Below are 23,471 nucleotides of genomic sequence, written 5' to 3'. Positions count from 1 at the left end.
AATGATACATGATTTTTGTAAAGTGAATGGTCCAAGCAAACAGGAATTGATTGCGTGTAATTAAGTCAGCAAGAGACTAGAGATAAAGAACCAAACACATTATAAAATTAAGCACAATGTAAGAGATCACTTGATAGTCACATCCATTTAGCAAACTCAGGAGTCTAGATCTTAAGATTTTGCCCTCATAAATCTAAAAAAATCCTAAATGAGGTTTAATCTTTAAAAGGGGAAGCATTGAAACTTAAATTTCTTTTATCACCCATCTTGATTTCTTCTTCTCCCTTTTCTTTTGCCATCTTATGATCCTTTAAAAGTAAATTATCAATATGATCTTTTAATGTTCATCCTATATTGTGCTGCAATTTTGTGAACAGTTTTAATTATGGTTTAACAGTCAGGAACGTACCCAGGGGATGGTACGCCTCCCCCCTCACTCCTAATTTTTTTTTTTGGAGTTCTGGGCACTTCTTATTCAAATTTTGGGCAGTTGAATTATCTTATAAAATGATTTTTTGATCATTGGCCCCCGATCCCCCAATAAAACTTAGTACTATTAGCCTCCTTCCCCTCAGAAAAATTGCTGTATCTGTGTCTATACATACCCTACCACTGCCGCTGCTAAGAAATTAATTTATTTAGTTTTCGTCTGCGTCTACAAAAGGACATCGGTGTCTGGTGTTTCAGTTATTTGTTGTCCTTCCTCTTTTTCGCATTTAATATATTCTATGTCTTCCATTTTACAACTTGTTTGTTAAATCTTATAATGACTCTTTTTTTTTTGTTTCCGAGGGATCTTCTTGGTAGCAAATCAAATGCTTCCATATGAATGAATGAATGAACTTTAAAAGTATAAAAAAAAACACAAAGTACGGAGTATTATAAAGAAACAAAAACAAAAAATTTATATATATATTATATTCATAATTTTTAAACTTACCAGGAACTGCTTTTGAAGGGTATTATGAAGAGCTGTTTGACCCGATTCTGAGTTGGATACTTGAAATGGCGCTTCAAACATAAATAGAAGCTTTACTTTTTAAGACTGTTGATCGGTCTGTCAGCTGTCTCTAATGAACAAAGTAAGTTTTTATCAATCATGAAACCTTTGTGGGTAAAAAAAAGTGCTCCTTATTTTATTCTATTTTATTTTTATAGAAAAAACATTCTTCAAGGTCATATTCACGGTGTGCCATATGTAGGATTGTCTTTAAGAAGCAAGAGGGTTTAATCTTACACATCAAATAAAATTGGAAGGGGAATTATGAATTTCGCATTGTTCCTCCTGGCGAAACCCAGCTTGGGTTTGAAGTACGAGTACCGTGTAACTAGTTATTATACTAGTTACTAGTACTAGTTATTAGTACTGCAACTATTTATTATACAATTGTATACTTTTATTTTAGAACACGGAAACTGACGTTCAGTTACGATGGATTTTTAATGGTCTATTAAATTTTCAAAGGGGAATATGAAGTCTTAAAGCCTGTCGACGAGAAACGATGATTGATTACCACCTATATAGATTTAATGTATCGATAGTCTTTCGGAAATTTGTCCCTACCATATAATACAAAATCCTTCAAATTGAAAAGTTTGCTCTGAAAAAAAATAGAACTGAAACCGGCAAATTAAAATATATGTTCCTTAGATTTCGGAGCTCGATTAGAAAACAAGGTATATAAATGTATTGGTTCTCTGATCAATTAACCAGAATTTCTGTTTTATTTTTAGGTTTTGTGAAAACAATGAAAGATATTTTCACAAACAAGATACTGATTATCAACAATATAGCTGGCGTATTTGTTACTTTCGCTTTCTCTGTAATTGTTTCCCGGAAATCCAAACACGCTGAAAATATGCCCGGGAATATTCCTCCGGAACATCTCCACATACAAAATTGAGTTGGCAAAGACAAAGTAAAAGAAATAAAAATAATTTCATATAGGAATTCTGTCAAATCCACCCAGTGTAAAATTTTCCCTGGATATACATCCCCAGAAAATTTCTCCTGGGAAGTTCTCCCCCAGAAATTTCTCCTCCACGCGGAAAATAATCTCCAACCCAGCACAAAATCCCCCCCCACGAAAAATGTCTGTAATGTCCCAGTAACAAATGCTATACGTAAACAATGGGCTGATCAATACGTAAACAATGGCCAGACCTCACCCTACGGAATGGTATTACCCCTAAGGACATAGTTATAGGATCTTTTTAACTATGCTCAACAAAATTGCTTTCTCAAACTTTTTATCGGATAACTTTGGGGAAATAGGGGTGTTGGAGGGGACTAGTTGCCCTCTATTCTTTTTGGTCATTTGAAAAGGGAACTAGAACTTTTAATTTTCGTTCGAATGCACCCTCTTTAGATTTTTTAGAACTATTATTTCGACACGATCATCCCTGAACGTATCCGAGTTCTTTCTTCTGGCGAAAAAGCAAAATTTCATATTCTCGTATCTAGGAGCTTGAAACTTCTATAGTAGGTTTTTTGATACGCTGAATGAGATAATATAATTTTCGTTGAGGTTCCTTGACTTTTAGGGGGTGTTTCCCTTTTTCGAAAATTAGGCAAATTTTCTCAGGCAACTTTTGATGGGTAGGACTAAAATTGATGAATCTTATATATTTGGAATAAGCATAATAAGCTGATTCTTTGATGCATCTATTAATGCGCATCCATTTTTTAGAGTTTTGGCTACTATTGAGCCGAGTCACTCCTTACTTACAGTTCGTTCCCATATATCTATATATATATATATATATATATATATATATATATATATATATATATATATATATATATATATATATATATATATATATATATATATATATATATATATATGTATATATATATTTAACATTTGTTCAACACTTACGGTTGGGTGGGTAGTGCAAATCTGAGTAAAGAATTCGTTGACTTCCGAGGCTTTTATCAGGCTACCGTCTGGGTTATTGATTCGTATTTCGTTTCCTTCCTTTTTCCCACTAAGCCGTTTTACTGCGTCATGCCACTTATGAGAATCAGACTTGAGGGGTGGTGCTATTTTTTCCCGTACATATCTTTTTCTGGAAGCTCGGAGGGCTGAGACGACTTTGTTTCTTATTTTGTTTGCATTCATTATGGCTCCTGCAGCATGGAGTTTACATCGTTCTTTGATCATTTTTTTTTATATTAGTATCTAACCACGGCTTATCCGTCTCACATATCGTGCGTTCTTTAACTGGAAAAAATTCATGGTACATTTGCTGCAGAATCGAGTATAATGTTAAGAGTATAATGCTAGTCCTCAACGCCGCACCGATTTTATTCCCAGCGGTTAATACATGGACCAAAGGGGAAAATTAAAATTTTCAGCGTGCCCCCTATTTTTCTCCAGGGTCGTAGCGCCGGTTGACAGAAATTTGTCCTATTAGGAATGAGTTTCAAACCTATTGAAAATCACAAGCTACGTATTGTTCAGATAAAAACAAAAATTCATCAAACAGTTCATGGTAACGAGCTGTGAGAGAACTTTTAAATTTTATTAGGCACTTCTGATACCATTTCCCTACCGCAATCCCAAGTCCGAAAAACCGAATGATAAAATCAGCTGAAATCACGAACAGAAATGGGTAGAAACAATAGATGGCAGCACTTTCGGACCCGTGGGAAAAAGCCACATTTTTGCTTCTGTAAATTTTTCTATTTATCACTCAAAGAAGATATATTGGCTGTGGGGCCAGGTAACTGCCGCATATATTTAACACTTATGAATTTTAGTCCATCTTCAATTTGAAAGTGGTGCCTGCCTGCTTGTCTGCTAGAACGGAGCTTTCCACTCGAAAGCAGAAACATGGTTTGATGAAACGAAAGCTTAGTTGCACAACTTCAGATACTCCTCTCTGACATAGGCTATATAACTCCACTTCACTTCGCACACCATAGGCTCTGGCTTATGGACAAGCAAAAACCTTCCTTTTTGGCCCCAGGCAAGAGTTCTGCGGAGCTTTCCAAAGTTTAATGTCATATTCATCAATTTTGCCTGAGGTCCACACTTTCCGTAAAAACCGCACAGGTTAGACCCTTACCAGTTTCCAGGAATAAGCTGAGATCGGCGGCATAGAAAAAAAAAAAAAAACGGGACAAAACCAAAGTGTTGCTCTCGCAACACAATTTCAAGATATCAGTTTTAAGAAAAAAAAACTATGTAGCCTATTTTGAGTTCAGATCTTGGCACTCGGCAGGCTTGTAAATATGGATTCTCGTTGTGAGTAGCAACCTCTAAATGAGTCACTTCATTTGCTACTCTTTCTTCGGAAAATGGAGGGCTCCACATGGAACACATATGAAGCTGAAGGGTCCCAATGATTTGTAATTAATGGTTGCGTCGTTTATGACATCTTTGTAAGCTTGTGCTGGGTTTTGCGCCACATATTGTTAGCGTCAAAAATTGTAATGGCGTTCTTCTCCAAAATTAATATTTCCTTCTTCTTCACTTTCATTTTGTGACTCGTTCTGACTTTCGCGGTTGCTTGTGTTATAATAGCAAAATTCTTTGTCCATCATTTCATTTTTGACAAGTTCTGATACGGTACTCGTTTTTTCGCTACCGCTTGTAATTCTTGCTTCTGTTTATCTTCTAACCGCATATTTCTTTGTTCCTGCTGTAGCATATCTGTTAACCGTATATGTCTTTAATCTGCACTTTCATTTTTAACTCGCTCGACTCCTTGTTGCCGCTGATCTTGGAACCGGATATTTCTTCGTTTTTCGCTTTTGTTTTGTTGTAATTGTCGCAAGTATTCTAACTACATATTTCTTTGTTCTTTATTTTTGTCTTTCATTGCTTTAAACACATACATAAATCTATCTATATTCATAGGTGGTACACAGGGACACAACTACAATGGCGCGTAACGACTTACGCGTGCGGGGGGGCTTGGGGGGTTGCGCGAAGCTCCCCCACCAACTAGGTGTTGGGGTGGCGCGAAGTGCCACCCCAACAGCTAGTATATATATATATATATATATATAGAATGAATACTTGAAGTAATAGTTAAGCACAATTTTGGCAAGTACTTGATATTTGATACTTAAGTAAGAATTGGGAAAGTACTTATTACTTGATATTTAAGTAAAAAAAAACAAGGAGTACTTAATACTTGATACTTTAGTAAAAATTTGGAGTACTTGTTGCAGCACTGCTACCTTCTTTTTTTCAATAGCTCCATTTGTGATCCATTTGCTGATGTAGAGGGTCTTTTCATATCCAGTCTACTTTCAAAGGTTTTAAGAGAAAAAAAATACCTAAATTGGAAGTGATAGAATATTGAGAAAAAAACCTAAACATGAAGAAAAAAATTCACCTGAGCAAATAATGTGAAATAGGAAATACAAAACATATTTGCAATTTTGTAATTAACTAGGTTTGCTTATGATCTTGATAATAACGGTCTGAGGTCTATATCTGATATAGTGCGAAATTGGAAGTTTCGAAGGCGGTATATTTGCATAAATACTAATTTGACACATATTGGGAGGCGTAATGGACCGCTTATTTTCTATTTTTTTTTCTTTTAGTTATCTTTCTGTATGATTTGTTTGATCGAATAATGAATCTATGGGTAATAATCTGAAAAATCACCAGATTTAGAAAAAACCTGGAAATTCCTTAAAAATCCAAGAGACTTTAAAAATGCAAAAATGAAAAAGCCCTCCCCTAACAGACCTCAAAAATCCATATTATAGGGGGAAAATTCCTAGGATGGAAACACTGGACACAATGCTATCAATCTCAAGAAAGACACCATATTGTGTTTCGATGCTCAAACCTTGAAGTTACCTTTGTTTTGAAATAGATGTCGCTGATGCACCCATTGTTGGGACCATCGCATAATGTTCTAATCTGTATTAAAACGAAAAAATATAATGCAATATGTTTGCTACAATATTTTTTTACCACAACTAATGAGATTTCAATATATTATTCTTATTTATAATAGATATGTTAGTCTGCATAAGTTATAACTCTTGCTCTAATGCTCCTCCGAAAGGCTTATTCCTTTGGATACGCTATAAAATTACGAAAAACACCAAAATAACTCGGGGTTTTACTAGTTAAGTAAACTTTTTCTGTGTGTATTTTAAGTGGTGTGTAATTACTAATAAATGGGCTGGGAAAATGGAATTTAAAGTTAGATGCTCTTCAAATCACGATCTGAAATTACACGTTATTGACTTTCCCCTCTATGCATAGCATGTTCAAATTTACAAGTTTAAATTCTATCATCCAGTTCAATTTTTTTTCGAAACAAAAAACTTTGAAAAGCTGCTCCCTCTTTTGAGATGGTAATTATTTGGCAATATTCGTATTCGTTTATTTAAATAGCTATCGTAGCACTCAAAAATGAACGCTAAATTACGCTACTTTTACAATCACAAAATTACAATTAACACTTGTTAAATGCTCTTACGAAATATGGCACAAAGGAGTTTGCGAATCTGTTCGTACGGCACTTGACTGGTTCTAGTTTGTTGTAATGCCTAGTATGTCTGCTGATTGATGCGGAGGGTGGAAGTATGGATCGGTGCTTCTCGTTTGTTAATAGTGATTTCCCAAATTTCATTATTAGCTCATATCTTCGTTCGAATAAGGTGGGCAAATTCAAGAGCTCAAGGGCACTTTCGTAGCTGCTGAAACTGGGTCCAAGTATTATTCTAGTAGCGCGTTTTTGGACATGATCTAGTTAATCTGCCATGTAAGCTATGTTCTGAGTTTGGGGACCCCAAACGGGACAGCAATACTCGAGGAAAGGCCTGATGTAGTTTGTATATGCCAGCAGGAGCTGACGATCAGAGAAGCCTAACCTGCGCATACTTGTTGATCTCTGGATTGAATAGTGACCCTTGTGCAAAATATTGTCTACATGCAGCTTAAACGAGCCTTCACTGGTAAATGTTACGCCTAGGATTGTTGCAGAGGAAACAATTGGAAACAGAGCATCTGGGATAGTGATTTCTCGCTTGAGTGGATTAAATCATAAAACTTTTGGTTTCTGTTCATTCACTTGTATTCTATTCGACTTACACTGGTTGATGAAGTCTGTGAAGAAAGTCGGGTCAGACTGCTGCTTTGTTACTGCATTTTCGACTATATATTTGAGAAGTGCAGATAAGTCATCAACAAACTTGAAACGCTCTTCAAATTCTGTAAGGATAGGGTTGATAACGGCATGAAATAAAAGAGCAGCTAATTTCGTTCCTTGGGGGCATCCTCAGGTTACTTCTGACCACTCAGAGCAGGTATCTTCTGCAAACAAAGGGTAAACTGATTGCCGTCTCCCTTGTAAAAATTATCTTACTAATAGTAGTATTTGTGTTTTAGCTCCCATTTCTTTCAGATTAGTTAATGCAGTCATGTGTTTGATAAGGTCGAATGTTTTTCGGTAGTCCGCCAGAAATAAGTCAACAGTACTATTTGAAGTGTCCAACCACTGGACGATTAAGTGACACATTCGCACTAGACATATTGAAGTGCTGCTGCCTCGTATGCAACCATATTGGTACGGATCGATCGCAGGTGCAATTTGTTCTAGCAAAGAATGGTAGATAAAACCCTCAGTTACTTTTGCTAAGTTAGGAATTATCGATATTGGTCTCAGTTGGTCACAGGACTCGGGTGTCTTGACTTTCGGTATAACACGGACATATGCAGCTTTCCACATCTTCGGAAATGATTGTTCTGATAAAAATTGGTTTATCACTGATGTAATAGGCTTGGCTAAGAAAGGTGAGTACTCTTTCAGTAATTTCACGGGGAGTTCACCTGGGTATGAGGCACAGTTGTTACTTAGTCGTCCAATTGCATAGTGAACTGCCATTTCTGACACCTCTACGATTTCATCAGAACTATTGATGTTAATGATGTCACACATTTGTTCATCAATTACGGTTGGGTGGGTAGTGCAATTCTGAGTAAAGAATTCGTTGACTTCCGAGGCTTTTATCAGACTACCGTCTGGGTTATTGATTCGTATTTCGTTTCCTTCCTTTTCCCCACTAAGCCGTTTTACTGCGTCATGCCATTCATGAGAATCTGACTTGAGGGGTGGTGCTATTTTTTCCCGTACATATCTTTTTCTGGAAGCTCGGAGGGCTGAGACGACTTTGTTTCTTATTTTGTTTGCATTCAGTATGTCTCCTGCAGCATGGAGTTTACATCGTTCTTTGATCATTTTTTTTTTATATTAGTATCTAACCACGGCTTATCCGTCTCACATATCGTGCGTTCTTTAACTGGAAAAAATTCATGGTACATTTGCTGCAGAATCGAGTATAATGTCTCGACCTTTTCATCAATATTTGTTATAACACAAATTGGATCAAAGTCAAAGTTAGCGATCCACCTGCCAAATGTTTGGATGGAGCTTTCACTGAGAGGTCTATAAACTATTTTAACCTTTTTTGGTTCTGGTATATTATTTCTGCTCTTTGGTTTCCACCAGAGAACGTTGTGGTCTGACTTAGCGAGTGGTCCTAGGGAAACTGGTGGTTCATAAAACACCTCAAGATTTGTTAGTATGAGGTCTAATATACTTCCACTTTCATGAGTGGGAACATCAAAGTTGTAGCCAATTTTTCCAAATCCAGTGAAAATGACATTGAAAAAAGAAAAATGAGCCATAAAGTACCATAAAAGCAAGGATATACTATTACAATATTTTTAGTAGAAAATAAATTTCAGCTGTGAGTGGGGGTAAACTGGGATCCGGGGGAGGCAGTTGCCCCGCCCCCCCCCTCTGGCAGTAAGCAAATTATGCCCCTGTTAAAGATGTAATATCTTTTGAAACATGTTGCATGCTTATTGATTCTAAACTCCCGTTAGTTTAACGAGTAAATTACGGAATAAGTGTAGTGGGACAAGTAGCTACCGCGGTTAAGTCATCAGGATATCAGTGTCATCTGGTATTGGGTGACACTTGACATTTTTCTAAGCTTTGCAATAACACCATAAAGAAAAGGATATACTAAAGAAAACTAACCCGTTTCTCTGGATGCATGACTTATGCTGGCTTAGTTATTACAAGATTATTAGTAGAAAATAAATTTCAGCTGGGAAGAGGGGGCAAACTAGGGCTGGAGTAGGCAATTGCCCACCACTCCCCTCCCCTGGCCCATAGTAAATTACGCCGCTGTTAAACATGTAATATCTTTTTAAACATTATTCAGATAATTTTCACTATTACACGAAATTTTGATCTAATAAATTACTTACTTGGAATTGACTTTTCTTCCTCGATAATGACCCAAAAGAGAATCTGTAAAAGAGAAATATCAAATTTTAGTCGTGAACTAAAGCACCATTGTTTGTTTCTTTAAATAATTAAAAAATTACTTACTTGGAATAAGATTATCTTCCTTCATGCTGACTTAAAAGAAAACCCGAAAAAGAGAAATAGCAGATATTAGTCGTAAGAAAAAGTACAATTATTTTTTCTTTAAATAATTGTAAATTACTAACGTGAAATTGAAGTTTCTTCCTCCGTGTTCACTCAAAAAAAAAAGAACAAGTGAAAAAGAGAAATATTGAATATTAAACCTAAGCTAAACGAAAAGTTTTTTTTTTTTATTCTCACCGCGTAGCTACCGTCTCATTTTGTTCTATTTAAAGTCTTAGCATTTTATTGAAAACAATAAGGTTTAAGAAGGTTGGAGACGGTGGTTTAAGAAGGCTTCTATATACAGCGCTTTATTGATGATTATCCAGCATTATGGAACTATCCCAGCTCTGGTTATTATCAACAGTAACTTCCTTAGAAACCTAAAATGCTGAAGTCTTCCCTATTTGGAAAATACTTGTTTATTGTGAAATCCGTCTTATTTTAATTCAAAGAAATGTTGGAAGTAAAGGCTTGGGATTTAGCTTAAAATGACATAGTTTGCTAAGATTCAGAATAATTATTTCATTTTGCTAAATTTTTTAACAGTAATGTTTTGAATAAGTGCAAAGAGGACCTTCGGATGAAAATTTCCAAACTTCAAGATTTGAACCTGGATTTAAAAAATGATATTACTATAGATCAACGGTCTGACGTCCAGTCCGACACATTTAAATCTTAAATTATTTGCTCTCTTTTATGGAATAAGAAAATTTAAACCTAACCATAAAGAAATATATTTACGAAGCAGAAATTGCTGAAAGGTAGTTTATACTTGCCACGTTGCACCCGGACTTGCCTATTGCATTTCTCATTAGGAGGAGGGATATATGTCAAAATGCTAATGGGGATTGGGTTAAGATTTTAGGCATCTGGAAAAGGGTATAAAACATGATGCTGCAAGTATGAAGGAAGCATGAACTACTTTAAATTTCATAGATTAGATAGATTTTTTTTTTATTCTTATGTTGTTTGTTATTAACTTTGATATCATTTGTGAAATTTTACATTTTTTTAACTATGTTTTTTAAACTGAAAATAAGGAGCGACATTAAAACTTAAAATGAATAGAAATTATTCCGCGCATGAAAGGGACTGTACCCTCCTTAACGCCACGCTCTTTGCGCTAAAGTTTTTTGCTGTTTTAAAAAGTAGAATGAAAGAGTCAAACTTAAGCGTAAAGAGTGAGGTGTTGAGGAGGGAACAGCACCTTTCATACGCGGAGTAATTTCTGTTCGTTTAAAGTTTTAATGTCACTCCTTACTTTCAGTTAAAAAAACTTTTTTTTTATTCAATCTAGATAGAATGGAAAGTATCTTGTTCTGGTATACATGCAGACAAAAATTAATTAGATTTATGAGAAGGATAGTGTTTCTAAGAACAAGTTTACGAAAATACTATTAGAGGTCATTGAAGAATTATTTTCTGTGGAATTTTTCTTGCACTCTGTTAAATGTTTTCCTGGTATACTTCCCCTAATACTTCTAACTAATGATTTGATCCACATCCCTAGGTATTGCTTGAAGGGGGGAGGGTAACTCCTCCTTGGTTTTACAAATTTGTGTAAGCCGTTTATTTGTATAAGCCGTATAATAGCTGTATAAGCCGAGACCTCATTGAGGTCTCGGTTCCTCAATTCTGAGACAACCCAAGTTGGTTTTCCTTGTCCTGAAAACACTTTTGCATTCTCAAACTTCTCGGTAAAAAAATGGCTGATGTTGACGAAACTCGCTTCAATTGTAGATATCAATTACTAGATTCGCTTGTAAACATAACCGATTCGTGTTATTGAATCTTTTAATTTAATTTTCCAATGTCGTTTTTCGATTGCGTCGTTTGAAATAATTCAGGTTTAAAGGAACCGAACTGGTAGCAACTCATGCCTAAAAAACTTTCTTATGCTCACGTATAATTTGATTTTTTCTGGTTGTTCAGATCTAGCCTCTAAAAGAAGTTGTTTTTTGTTTTGTTTTTTTTTGACGCTGTAGAAACCCTTGTGAGATATGGCATTAGCTTTAGGATAACTGAAGAACAAAACTGTGAATTTGAGTGGTTTAAGTGATGGGATCTCACCCCCCTGGCATTGGTCCTTCGAGCCACCCCTGCACCTCTCCCATGATATAGCTATGAATTTGACTATAAATTCCACTAGCATTGAATAATAAAGTATAATATGGCCTGTTTTGGTTACTTTTAGTATCACGTATAAACAAATATGGGATCTTTTGGTCAGTGTTTCTTTTTTCAAAATCTGAAGATTTTGACATTTTCCTCTGTAATTTACATATTTTTAACTTAATTTGCCTCTTTGTTTTATTTCCAGTTGCTCTCCAAAAATAAATTGAATGAGTAAATGATTACTGAACAGATCTAATGGCTTCCACTGTTTTCTTTTTTTTTTACATTTTCACAACCCGTTGCTGATATGATAGGGACTTGCAAGTTGAACCATCCTTATATGAACAACTATCCTTGTATGACAGGTAATGGTGCCAATTCAATCAATTTAAATGTTAGGCTGAAGGGAAAAAATGTATTAAATCTGGGAGGGGGTGGGGGGTAATTTGTCTATTTTTCGTGTTTTTTTTACGAAGTATCAAAAAAGGTGTTTTTTTTTTAATGATATTTTACATTGTAACATTTTAACATGTTTTTTCCTTCCATTTTAGAAAATTTGCCCAGTCGTATCAAAACCATCAGTAAACATATTTTTTTTATATTAAAGAGATATTCCTAATCTAATGCTGCTTAAATGCAGTATTGTCTTTCAGTGATTAAAGAGTATAGAAAATGACAAACTGGTTTGTCACAGAAAGGCAGCATTTTCTTGGGAAACTTTTTGAATTTGTTAAAACAGACGCTTTAAGAACAAAGATTGATTGCTTTACAGAAGCACCTATTTCTTGAAGCGCCACAAAATCGCATAGAAAATTTACCCTAGATTCCCCCCTCCCCCTTTGGTCTTGGGGTTATTTTCATTGAAAGTTGCCCTTTTTGGTATTGTCATTGGACCCCCTCCCCCTCTTCTAAATTTTGGAAATTGACAGCACAACTCTTCTTCCCAACACGATCCCTTCCTGAGATGCGGCAAAGAGGGTGAGTAATAAACACGGCTGATTTTAGTTTGAATTCTGCTATATCCAGCTGATATATCAGCAAAAATATTTTGTACTGCTTCTCTTATTTAGTGTTATATATCTCCTTTTTTATATTAGTTTGGATAGTATATGATTTTTTTTATTATTAGATTTGTGGTCCATGGTATTGTCAGATATTAGTCACTAGTCCTTTATCAAGGTTTTAGTTTACTAGTGAGCCTTGTTTTGAAAGAGCTAACAGAAAAACTTTTGGGATAAATTCTCCAGGAAGATCGTTCTAGATCAAAGTGCAACGTCCAATGAAGCTAATTAGTATTTTTTGTAATATTATTATTTTTTCCTTTGTTTCTTTATTTTTGTTTTGAATTATTTAACTTGAACTTTTAGATAATGCAGCAAGAGAGCTCTTAAGCCCCAGTGCAGTTTTCAGGGCCTTCGCCGCTATATCCTGCCTCTGTTACTTTGAGTGTAGGGACTTCACAGAAAAGTCCAATGTCACAAACTGCCATTCATCCATCTCAGACTCCCGCTCCCAGCACAAATACATGAGCAGATTTCACACAAATATCTTTCAATTTCGAATCCAAGCATTGTTGACTCACCAGTGCAGGTTGTAAAAAACAATTTGAAAATTTAAAATGCCAAATGTCAGAAGGTAAATGTCAATAAAATGGTTGGTCATGTACCTCAGTCACAAACTTTGACAACAGTGAATGAGCCTCCTTTTGAACAGGTACTTCCGTTGAATGAAGTTTTAAAATATCTCTGAGTCGTGACGTGAATAAGGAAAACTAAGTTGAAGAAGTTCAAAAACCTTTGTTTTACAGTACTAGTAAAGTAAAGCTAATCCCAATTTTAAATGACACAAAAACACCTGATAAAGAGCCTCAAAAAAAACTTCATAAGGACAAAGGATAAACCTGGCGAAAATAATGTACATGGTGTTAGTGATGGTTCTATTTTGGTTGAAGAAATCCTGATAGAGAAATCGAGCAAAGTAGTCGGTGATGGTGATAGAGTTGTTGAAATTGCAGAGGATGAAAAATCTAGTGTAAAGAGTGTAAAGAAAATGATAGTTTGATAAAACTGCCAAAAGACTAAGGATCTTGGAATTATGAAGCCAACAATCAAGCTCAGCAAACTATCGCCTGAGGTAATTGTTTTTTGATTTTATGAGTAGTTTTTACTTTGTTCATTTATCTTGAATTATTTTTTTACTCTTTTATTTAACATTTTATACTAATTTATTATAATGCTATAAATACTGTTTTTATTATTTTCTATATTATTTTGTTATCATTCATATTACTTTATTTATTTTGTTCCATCAAAAACTGTAAGTATGCACTACTTAATCACTACTTAACAGCAACACAGTATAGTAAACTATAGGCCTAATCATAAACAAACAAGGCCAACGTAATTAGGTTTGTCTAGGTTAAACTATAACACTCAAAAATATGCTTTTATCAGGATATACCTAGATTTGCTGTCCTCCTCTCTTTGGTCTTTGAATCTGGTTAATCTAAAGAACCTTCCTCCCAAAAACAACACTGAAGTTTTGAGTCATAATATATTTATGAGATTCACTTACCAGAGGGGGGGGGGGATTCTTGCAAATTTCCTCATGGATCTATACAGTAAAATGGAGAGAGAAACTGTATCCTAATATACTGTCTTACAAAATACCCCGTCCTAGCCTATTTAATCCTGCCTGCATGTTGGGGGCTAAAAACTTACAATATAAGTAAAAAATAGATTTTATTCTTTAACGAGATCTATCAGAGATCCAGTGATCATAACCAAGGATTTAGTTTTGTAATGCAATTGTTGACGCAATTCAACAATAATTTAACTGGATTTAATGTTTAAAATATTGATAATTAAGGATAATTAGTTATTTTAATGACTTAATTAATTGTCTTTAGTTCCCATTCTAATAACAGTGTCTTAATTCTCATTGAAGAGAACGATGTGAATACCCTTGTTTTATCATAATAGGATTTCTTAGAAATCAGGTGAGATGGTTTCCCCCCGTCCTCTGATAGGGGGTGCCGAATAAATCATCAGTTTTGGCTTTCACTCTCTTCGTTTTTTATTATACTTTTTAATTTTCTTACATTAAAAAAATTGGGGGGGGGGGTCATAAAACCTAAGGGGAGATGAACCATTTACCTCCCCTTTGTTCTTCTACTAACCTTTCTAATTTCCCTGTAGATTCTATTTTTTTCGTTTGACGAATCCAAGTAGAAACCAGTTGCATTGAAAATTATAAATTAGAATACAAGAGGAGGCAGGTTCAATTCAACCCGATAACTCAATTCTAATATAATTTCTGATTTCAATAATATTTATATTTTTCATAATTTTTATGAAAAATATTAGACTCCTTTAATGAAAGGAGCAACATTAAAACCGAAAACGAAAAGAAATTATTCTACATATGAAGGAGTTGCCCCCCACCTCGATACCTTATTCTTTACGCTAAAGTTTTCAACACTGAATAACTTGTTTTATTTTCTGATCGCTAAAATGGCTCAAATAAATTAGATACATATGCTAACAAACGAAAAGTTGAAAGGCTGACGTGATAAATATATAATTTTTTGTAATCTTAACTTCTATTATTGACAAAACAAGAGTCATTACTACTACTGATGTGTCTTTTTGGTCGATTCGATGTTTGTTTGTTCTGTTCTCCATGGCTTTCATTTTTAGCTTTTCTGATTTGACAGTTTTGTATTGTCCTTTTTTCTATATTTTTTAAGCCTACAATCAATCTGTTCGTGGTAACGAACTGTAGTACGGAGCGACCCGGCTCTGAGGGAGTAGGGTTGTTTTTTGAGTTTTTTTTTCTTTTGAAAAAAAAGATCATTTTTTTGTGGTATGTCTTCTTTTTTTTGTTGGCCATTTATTACTTTATTTTTTGGTGTGTTTAGAAAATGGTTACTTTTTACTACTGCACTCCAACAAAAACTTATTTTTTTCCATCAGTGCAGTAGATGTGTAATGTAAAGAGTTATAATTATGTTTATTAATAAAGTATCGTATCGTATCGTCCAAGGAGGGATGGAAAAAAGTAGTCTCTGGATTTTTATAAGTGGTGGGGGACAGAGTACTGCCAAACAACGGTTTTGATAGTAGGAACATTTCAACTCTGCACTTTTTTATTTTGATCTCACAGTATTTTCCGAGTTTTGGAGCTTTTTGGAAATTCCCATAAATTCGTTTTTATCATTGCTTTTTGCTTTTAAGTTTAACAAGGATAATAGCTACCATTTCCGAGTAAGTGTTATCACATTAGAAAATTTCTTTTCTTTAATTTCAGTTACCCTAATACCTAACCCTAATAGACTTGCCTACTTAGAGTCTCGGGTGGACTAACGTGATTTAAGATTAACACCTGACCGACAAGTCCTCTGAACTCGCAGGCGAATGGGGAGATCTATAGCTTTCCAAGTGTTTGGTTAACGGCACAGGTAAAAAGGGTGGGAATAGCTATGACTCTTATTGGACAATTTTAAAAATTAAAATTAAGTTGGTATCAAGCCATGGCTAATTGGAGATAAAGCAAAAAATTTCGTTAAAGGACTTGTTAAATGATTTTCCCTGGCAGTGACTGGGATTAAACCTCGCATCCAGTGAATGGAAGGAGCGAACATATCCACATGACCACTTCCAGGGTATGAGATGACATTATTTTAAGACGTTTTGCTAATTATCTGATATAGTGCTAAATCAGAAGAAGACAGTAAATTTGCATGGATACTGATTTGGCACATATTGGGAGGTGTAATGGACCACTATTTACCATTTTTTTTTTAAACTAGTCCGCTTGCTTTATGATTTATTTGATTGAATAATGAATATATGCGCTATATCGTGAAAAATCACTGGATTTAGAATAAAACTTAGGAATTCCTTAAAGAATCCAGAAGACCGTAAAATTCCCCAAATCCCTAAATAAAAAGTTTGCCCCTAATAGACCTTAAAAATCCATATTATAGGGGGGGGGGAAATCCCTAGAATAGAAACCCTGGCTGCCATCCCCAGCGACTAATCACCATTTCTAATGATACTTTAATAAGTTTTATAAGAATTTTCTGCTTAGAGGCTGATATGCTTGTAAAAAATAATATTCTTTTCTGCTTCAAAGAAATTTACAGGATCTTGTGCTTTAAAGTTCTAATTTTAAATTCCAAACCAGATCCTGTGACGTTGGGGGGAGTGAAACCGGAATTCTTGGAAAATGTGAAAATTGGGGTATTTTTATCTTACGAATAGATGATCGGATCATAATGAAATTTGATTTTTTGAAAGAATTCATGTCTCAGAGCTCTTATTTCAAATCCCGACCAGATCGTTTGATCTTGTTTGACTTGGTGGATAGAATAAACAAATGTCCTTGATACGTGATTGACAGAATCGTACTGGATTCGCTCTCTTTGGGGGAGTTGGGGGGAGGGTTCAGTGATTTGGCGAGTTTGGTGCTTCTGGACGTGCTAGGACGATGAAAATTGATAGGCGTGTCAGGGAGCTGCACAATTTGACTTGATAAAGTCGTTTTCCCAGATTCGACCATCTGGGGGCTAAAGGGAGAGGAAAAATTAGAAAAAATTAGGGATTTGTAACTTACGAGTGGGTGATCGGATCTTAATGAATTTTGAGATTTAGAAGGACTTCGTGACTCAGAGCTCTTATTTTAAATCCTAACCGGCATTAAGCCTCTTATTTTCCTTTTTAAATCAATCTATTGATTCATAGGATTTTGTTAGAGCTCATACCATAAAATCTCTTGGCTCTTAGCTCTTCTCGCCTCGTCACAAGTGCCATATGAGCTCTTAGCTCTTGTTTAATTTTCTTTTAGTTTTTTTTCTTTTTTTCAGTTTTTTCCTTTTTTTATAGAAGATTGTTTTTAGTTTTTTTCTTTTTTTTTCTTTTCTTTTTTTTTTTTTTTTTAGTTTTGTCTTTTTTTCTTTTAGTTTTTAATTTTTTTTGTTTTTTCTTTTTGAGTTTTCTTTTGATTTATTTTTTTATTTTTCTAGTTGTTCTTTTTTCAGTTGTTCTTTTTTTTAGTTTTTTTCTTTTTTATTTTTTAGTTTTCTTTCTTCTTTCTTTTTTTTTCTTTTTTTAGTTTTACTCTTATCTTTTTAAATTTTTTTTTAGTTTTTCACCTTTTTTTAGTTTTTTTTATTTTTCTTTATTTTTTTAGTTTTCTTTTTCTTCATTATTTTTGGTTTTTTCCCTTTTTTTATTGTAAATAGTGTAACAGACGGACGGACAGTACATTTTATTTAGATAGATAAAATAACTGATTATACAATAATGATATAATAAATAATAATAGTTTGTATAGAATACTAATATAACTAATGTACCATTATATTTGGTAATAAACCTCAGTGTAAAAAAATTCAGGTCTTCTTTTTGTCTTTTAGGGCAAAGTTTAAGTCTTGTATTATCAGCCGAATGTAAAGAAAATTAAATAGAACATTTAATTTTGAAGGATGAAAGCAGATGAGAGAAAAAGATTCGAACATAAAAAAAAAAAAAAAAAAAAAAAAAAAATTAGCTTGCAGATAGATCTAACAAAGGAAGTTCCTTGCGACACAAGGGATTTTTTCTTGGAAACTTTTAATCAGGAATCTCAGCCACATTCACCACGCTTTCACAAGGGGTTCGAATATGTGATTTTTAAGGTGCTATTCACAACTTTTTTATGGAAAAATCTTAATTATTGCTTTTGTTTTTCTATGGAGAGTTAAGGAGGCTTTAAAGCAGTGGTTGTGAATACATAAGAAACTCCATAACTGACATAGGGACAAGATGGTTACAGTGCTTGACTCCTTTCTTATGCTTTTAACAAATATAATAACCAATTCCCACGCAAATGAATCACCTCCTCCCTGATGGTCACACAGGGAGGAGGTTTCAGGGTATGGTAATGAATGAAGAAGTTCAGCAAGATTTGGAGAAATGTTTGGTCTTAATAGTTGATGGAAAGATAGATAAGTAAATGGTGTTTGTTTATGATGTTGTTTAAAAAGTAGGTTCAAAGTTAAATTGTAGAGTTAAGAATGATATTAAAAATGGACACTTAGATGAAGATTGGGAAAGGAAACGTCAGGAAGTTTTGGAGGCGCTGGGGAAAGCGAGGAATAGTATAGGTAGTAGGGAAAATACTAGATTTTTTATAGATTATTAGTTGACTGAGAAAAAGCATAAGAAAATGTTGAATATCAAGAAAAAAGGGTATGAAATTAGGAAAGGAGAACAACTGAAGACTGAATGTAGAGAAGGGAATGTTAGGACGTTTTGGCCAATAGTAAAGAAACTTATAGGAGGAATAGAGGCTGATGAGAGTGCACCAGTAATAGATTCTTGACCTACATATTTAGATGACAGAGAAAAAGAAGTGATTAGGGACTAAGGAGGAACTAGTTTAATAGTAGACCTGGTATCTGTAGTAAGTGACATTGTAGCTAGGCCAATGAAATAACGTGATTATGATTTGGTTGCTCTCATCCAGGTAAGTTAAGTTCTTGAGACAATTGTAATTTTCTTGTAATTTTCTAACAATAACAGTATTTTTTCGTCAACATAAATGTCAATATATTTTAGGCAGCCTTTTAAATTTTTTACTTTTTTCAACCTGTTAAGTTCCATTGTGATAATAATTCTCGATATTTCATCTCGGATCATCCTAATGTCTTCTAGTTTTACAATCTTTATGGCAGCTTTTTTTTCGTTGTATTTCGTTTCACTTGCAAGGAGGACAGATTCATTTCGTCCTTGTCCTGGCACTGTCTTGCTCAAGCAGTACTAATCATTAAACATCTCCACACTAGTCTTTACACTCTTTACTAGGTTGCAGCTGCTCCTGGAAACATAATTTATGTTGGATAGCCGATGTCTCTTCCAACAGAATATATCTTTCAATTCATCATTGCGGCTTAGACAGTTTTCCCATGCCTTTTCTTTTTAAACAGTTTTTCATTCATTCATAATCTTGTATAATTTTTCAAGGCGTTATATATACCAAAAACTTCCTTTTGTTCAGACCAAGAGACTGCGAGTTTCATTCTTAGGATTAGTTCAACCCAGAATTTCTTTTACACACAGAAAAAAAAACCTATGGCCCTTTCTTAGTTGGAACAATAAAAGACAAGCCACATGGAATAAGTAAGGACAGTCAAAAATGGCACCATATCACAGAGAAAAAACTTTTCAAAAGATACTTGTTACATTATCTGTTATGGTATAACCTCATTAAGTACTGATGATACTGAAGGAATTATAACAAACATCACGATGTGGTTTTTACTTTTTACGCCAATACTTTCTAGAGATTTTGGGTAAAAGTGATAGCACTAAAATAAGACGCTGCATTTGATATAATTTGTATTCTTAATAGCATTGTAAAAAGTTTTAATCGGATATTTCTTTTTTATGCTCGAAATTTGTAGAAATTATAGACTACTTTACCATATTTTTGTCCTTATCCAAAAGTTACCAAATCAGAGGTCAAATTGTCACCTCAACATGCTGTCTCTCGCGAAATTATCTTTTTCAAACTTTAGAACTATATAAAAGGAAAATTAACAATTATGGTCTGGGGACCAATTGAAGCAAACACGAAGTCTTGCTAAGAATTACTGTCCCTAAATAAAAAATTGATCTATAGTTTGACCTAATCACCGATAGAATTGTTTAATTAAATATTAACAGTGGGCTACACAGTGAAATACACACCCACAGAAAAACAACTAGTCAAGAAGTATCAGTGTTAAATTAAACACCCTACAAAGGGTTTTTCCGCTCAGTTTTTGTTTTTTGTTGTTTTTTTTAGTGGAGCCGCGGTTAATCTATTTATTTAGAATGTGCAAGCTTTTGCACTTATTTTAAGAACTAATTTATTTTAATACTTTATCACTGAAATTACTGGAAAGCTCGTGGGTTCAACTCCATCTTTTTCCAATAGCAATTTTATTTAGTCATCATGGTTGCAGCTCTAGCTGCAGCCTATTAAAAGGCGAACTGGAGCCCATGGTAACCAAAAGTTTAAAAATGCAGGTTAAAAAAAGCTACCTAATGAGAAAAATTTCCATCTAACAGTGATTCGGGAATGATAACTTTTTTTTCGTTCACCTTAAAAATAGAAGTTTATAACGAAAAGAAAACTATGGTGATTTTGAAAAAACCTAAGATTTATTGAAACTGGTGTCTGATTGAAACAAAAACTTCACCATCGGTACAAAAATGGTCGAAAACCAATTTCTTTGTGCTTTATTTTCGTTTTTCATTGGTTCTGATGCTCGCTTTTGCTTGTCGTCTAACTGAAGATTATTTTTTTTTTGTGGTTCAATTTTTGTTTTTGATCTGTTGTGATTCTTGCTAGTATTAGTCTTCTTACCGCATATTTCTTTTTTCTTCATTTTCGTCCATCATTACCACAGACATTTTTTCAATGCCCTTTTCTTTAGCTGTTCAGATTAGTCCCATCACGTTTGATGGCCCAGGTTTTTTTGTGAATTTGCGTTATTTGAGTCCTCCTCTTGGTCTTGTTACGCTTGGTAGTCCAGATGGATGGATAGAATTTCTTCATCTTCCAACGACTTATCATTTTCAACAATTGTAAATTTTCGTTTTTTCGGGATGTTGGTCATACTTTTAATAGGTTTGGAGAACAAAAAGTTGCAAAAGCACCATCAATTGAAAACGTCAAATCCCTTTGTGGAATATTCATTCTAGTTTTAACTTAAAGGGGGTGGCAAAGCAGTAACTGCAGTTTATGTATAACAAGGATATTGCGATTTTTTTTGCTACTGTTGTTTTTTGCCATGATTGGTTGAATTTTGGATTTCGTTTGTCTTCTAACCAAAGATTTTTTTCGTGAATTATTTTCACTTGTGATTCGTCGTGATACTCGTCGTCACAAGTCTTCCAATCTGATATTTCTTTGCGTTTCATTTCGTTCGTCATGGTCTTCCACTTCTTTTCCATTCCATTTGCTTCAGCTGTTCGGATTTGTCTTTTCACGTTTGATGGTTTAGGTTGTTTATTTTCAGCAGTTGTAAACTTGTATTTTTAGAGTTGTTCTCATAACTTTGTTTACATGAATTTTTTTTTCTCGAATTTCGGCTCTAAACGAATTTCATTAAACTTGTGATCTATCTTGATCGTTTTTTAGACCAAGTAATCTCAGGCTACCAATTTTTGAAAAAAGAAATATTGAGCCTTTTTCGAAAAATAAAACAAAAATACACACACAATTGCTCGTTTAAAGAGAGTAGATATATTTATCTACTCTTCTAGTCCTCAACGCCGCACCGATTTTATTCTCAGCGGTTAATACCTGGACCAAAGGGGAAAATTGAAATTTTCAGCGTGCCCCCTATTTTTCTCCAGGGTCTTAGCGCCGGTTGACAGTTATTTGTCCTATTAGGAATGAGTTTCAAACCTATTGAAAATCACAAGCTACGTATTGTTCAGATAAAAACAAAAATTCATTAAACAGTTCATGGTAACGAGCTGTGAGAGAACTTTTAAAATTTATTAGGCACATCTGATACCATTTCCCTACCGCAATCCCAAGTCTGAAAAACCGAATGATAAACTCAGCTGAAATCACGAACGGAAATGGGTAGAAACAATAGATGGCAGCACTTTCGGACCCGTGGGAAAAAGCCACATTTTTGCTTCTGTAAATTTTTCTATTTATCACTCAAAGAAGATATGGTGGCTGTGGGGCCAGGTAACTGCCGCATATATTTAACACTTATGGATTTTAGTCCATCTTCAATGGACTTCCATCTTCAAGTGGTGCCTGCCTGCTTGCCTGCTAGAACGGAGCTTTCCACTCGAAAGCAGAAACATGGTTTGATGAAACGAAAGCTTGGCTGCGCAACTTCAGATACTCCTCTCTGACATAGGCTATATAACTCCACTTCACTTCGCACACCATAGACTCTGGCTCGTGGACAAGCAAAAACCATCCTTTTTGGCCCCAGGCAAGAGTTCTGCGGAGCTTTCTAAAATTTAATGTCATATTCATCAATTTTGCCTGAGGTCCACACTTTCCGTAAAGACCGCACAGGTTAGACCCTTACCAGTTTCCAGGAATAAGCTGAGATCGGTGGCATAGAAAAAAAAAATGGGACAAAACCAAAGTGTTGCTCTCGCAACACAATTTCAAGATATCAGTTTTAAGAGAAAAAAAACTATGTAGCCTATTTTGAGTTCAGATCTTGGCACTCGGCAGGCTTGTAAATATGGATTCTCGTTGTGAGTAGCAACCTCTAAATGAGTCACCTCATTTGCTACTCTTTCTTCGGAAAATGGAGGGCTCCACATGGAACACATATGAAGGGTCCCAATGATTTGTAATTAATGGTTGCGTCGTTTATGACATCTTTGTAAGCTTGTGCTGGGTTTTGCGCCACATATTGTTAGCGTCAAAGATTGTAATGGCGTTGTTCTCCAAAATTAATATTTCCTTCTTCTTCACTTTCATTTTGTGACCCGTTCTGACTTTCGCGGTTGCTTGTGTTATAATAGCAAAATTCTTTGTCCATCATTTCATTTTTGACAAGTTCTGATACGGTACTCATTTTTTCGCTACCACTTGTAATTCTTGTTTCTGTTTATCTTCTAACCGCATATTTCTTTGTTCCTGCTGTAGCATATCTGTTAACCGTATATGTCTTTAATCTGCACTTTCATTTTTAACTCGCTCGACTCCTTGTTGCCGCTGATCTTGGAACCGGATATTTCTTTTTTCGCTTTTGTTTTGTCGTAATTGTCCCAAGTATTCTAACTACATATTTCTTTGTTCTTCATTTCTGTCTTTCATTGCTTTAAACATTTTTTCAAAACCCTTTACCTTAGCTGCTCGGATTGGTCTTGTCACATTGGATCTAGGTTGTTCGTTTGTCCTCTAGGCATTACGAA

The 23,471-nt window shown here is 34.6% G+C and overlaps 1 protein-coding gene across 10 annotated transcripts in view; it reads left to right on the top strand.

Moving 5' to 3' along the window:
- The window catches only part of LOC136031289 (solute carrier organic anion transporter family member 1C1-like), a 178,652-nt gene that overhangs the window by 42,112 nt on the left and 113,069 nt on the right, over nucleotides 1-23,471 (top strand). For 3 of the 10 annotated variants that reach the window (XR_010618483.1, XR_010618482.1, XR_010618481.1), the window contains one exon: nucleotides 12,909-13,674. The exons of 2 other annotated variants lie outside the window; for them this stretch is intronic. Coding sequence is in view for 2 of the 8 variants with exons in the window: in XM_065710736.1 (XP_065566808.1) it covers nucleotides 12,909-13,138 (230 nt within the window). In the remaining 6 variants the exon portion in view is untranslated. Of the gene's footprint in view, nucleotides 1-943; nucleotides 1,083-1,406; nucleotides 1,610-12,908; nucleotides 13,798-23,471 lie in introns of those variants that run through there. 5 more of the 10 variants (XR_010618486.1, XR_010618485.1, XR_010618487.1 and 2 more) reach the window with 5 other exon arrangements.

Source organism: Artemia franciscana, chromosome 9, assembly GCF_032884065.1.
Source record: "Artemia franciscana chromosome 9, ASM3288406v1, whole genome shotgun sequence".
In the NCBI taxonomy this organism is placed as follows: Eukaryota; Metazoa; Arthropoda; class Branchiopoda; order Anostraca; family Artemiidae; genus Artemia; species Artemia franciscana.
Note: the sequence above shows the minus strand (reverse complement) of the source record. Positions and strands in the feature narration are given on the sequence as shown.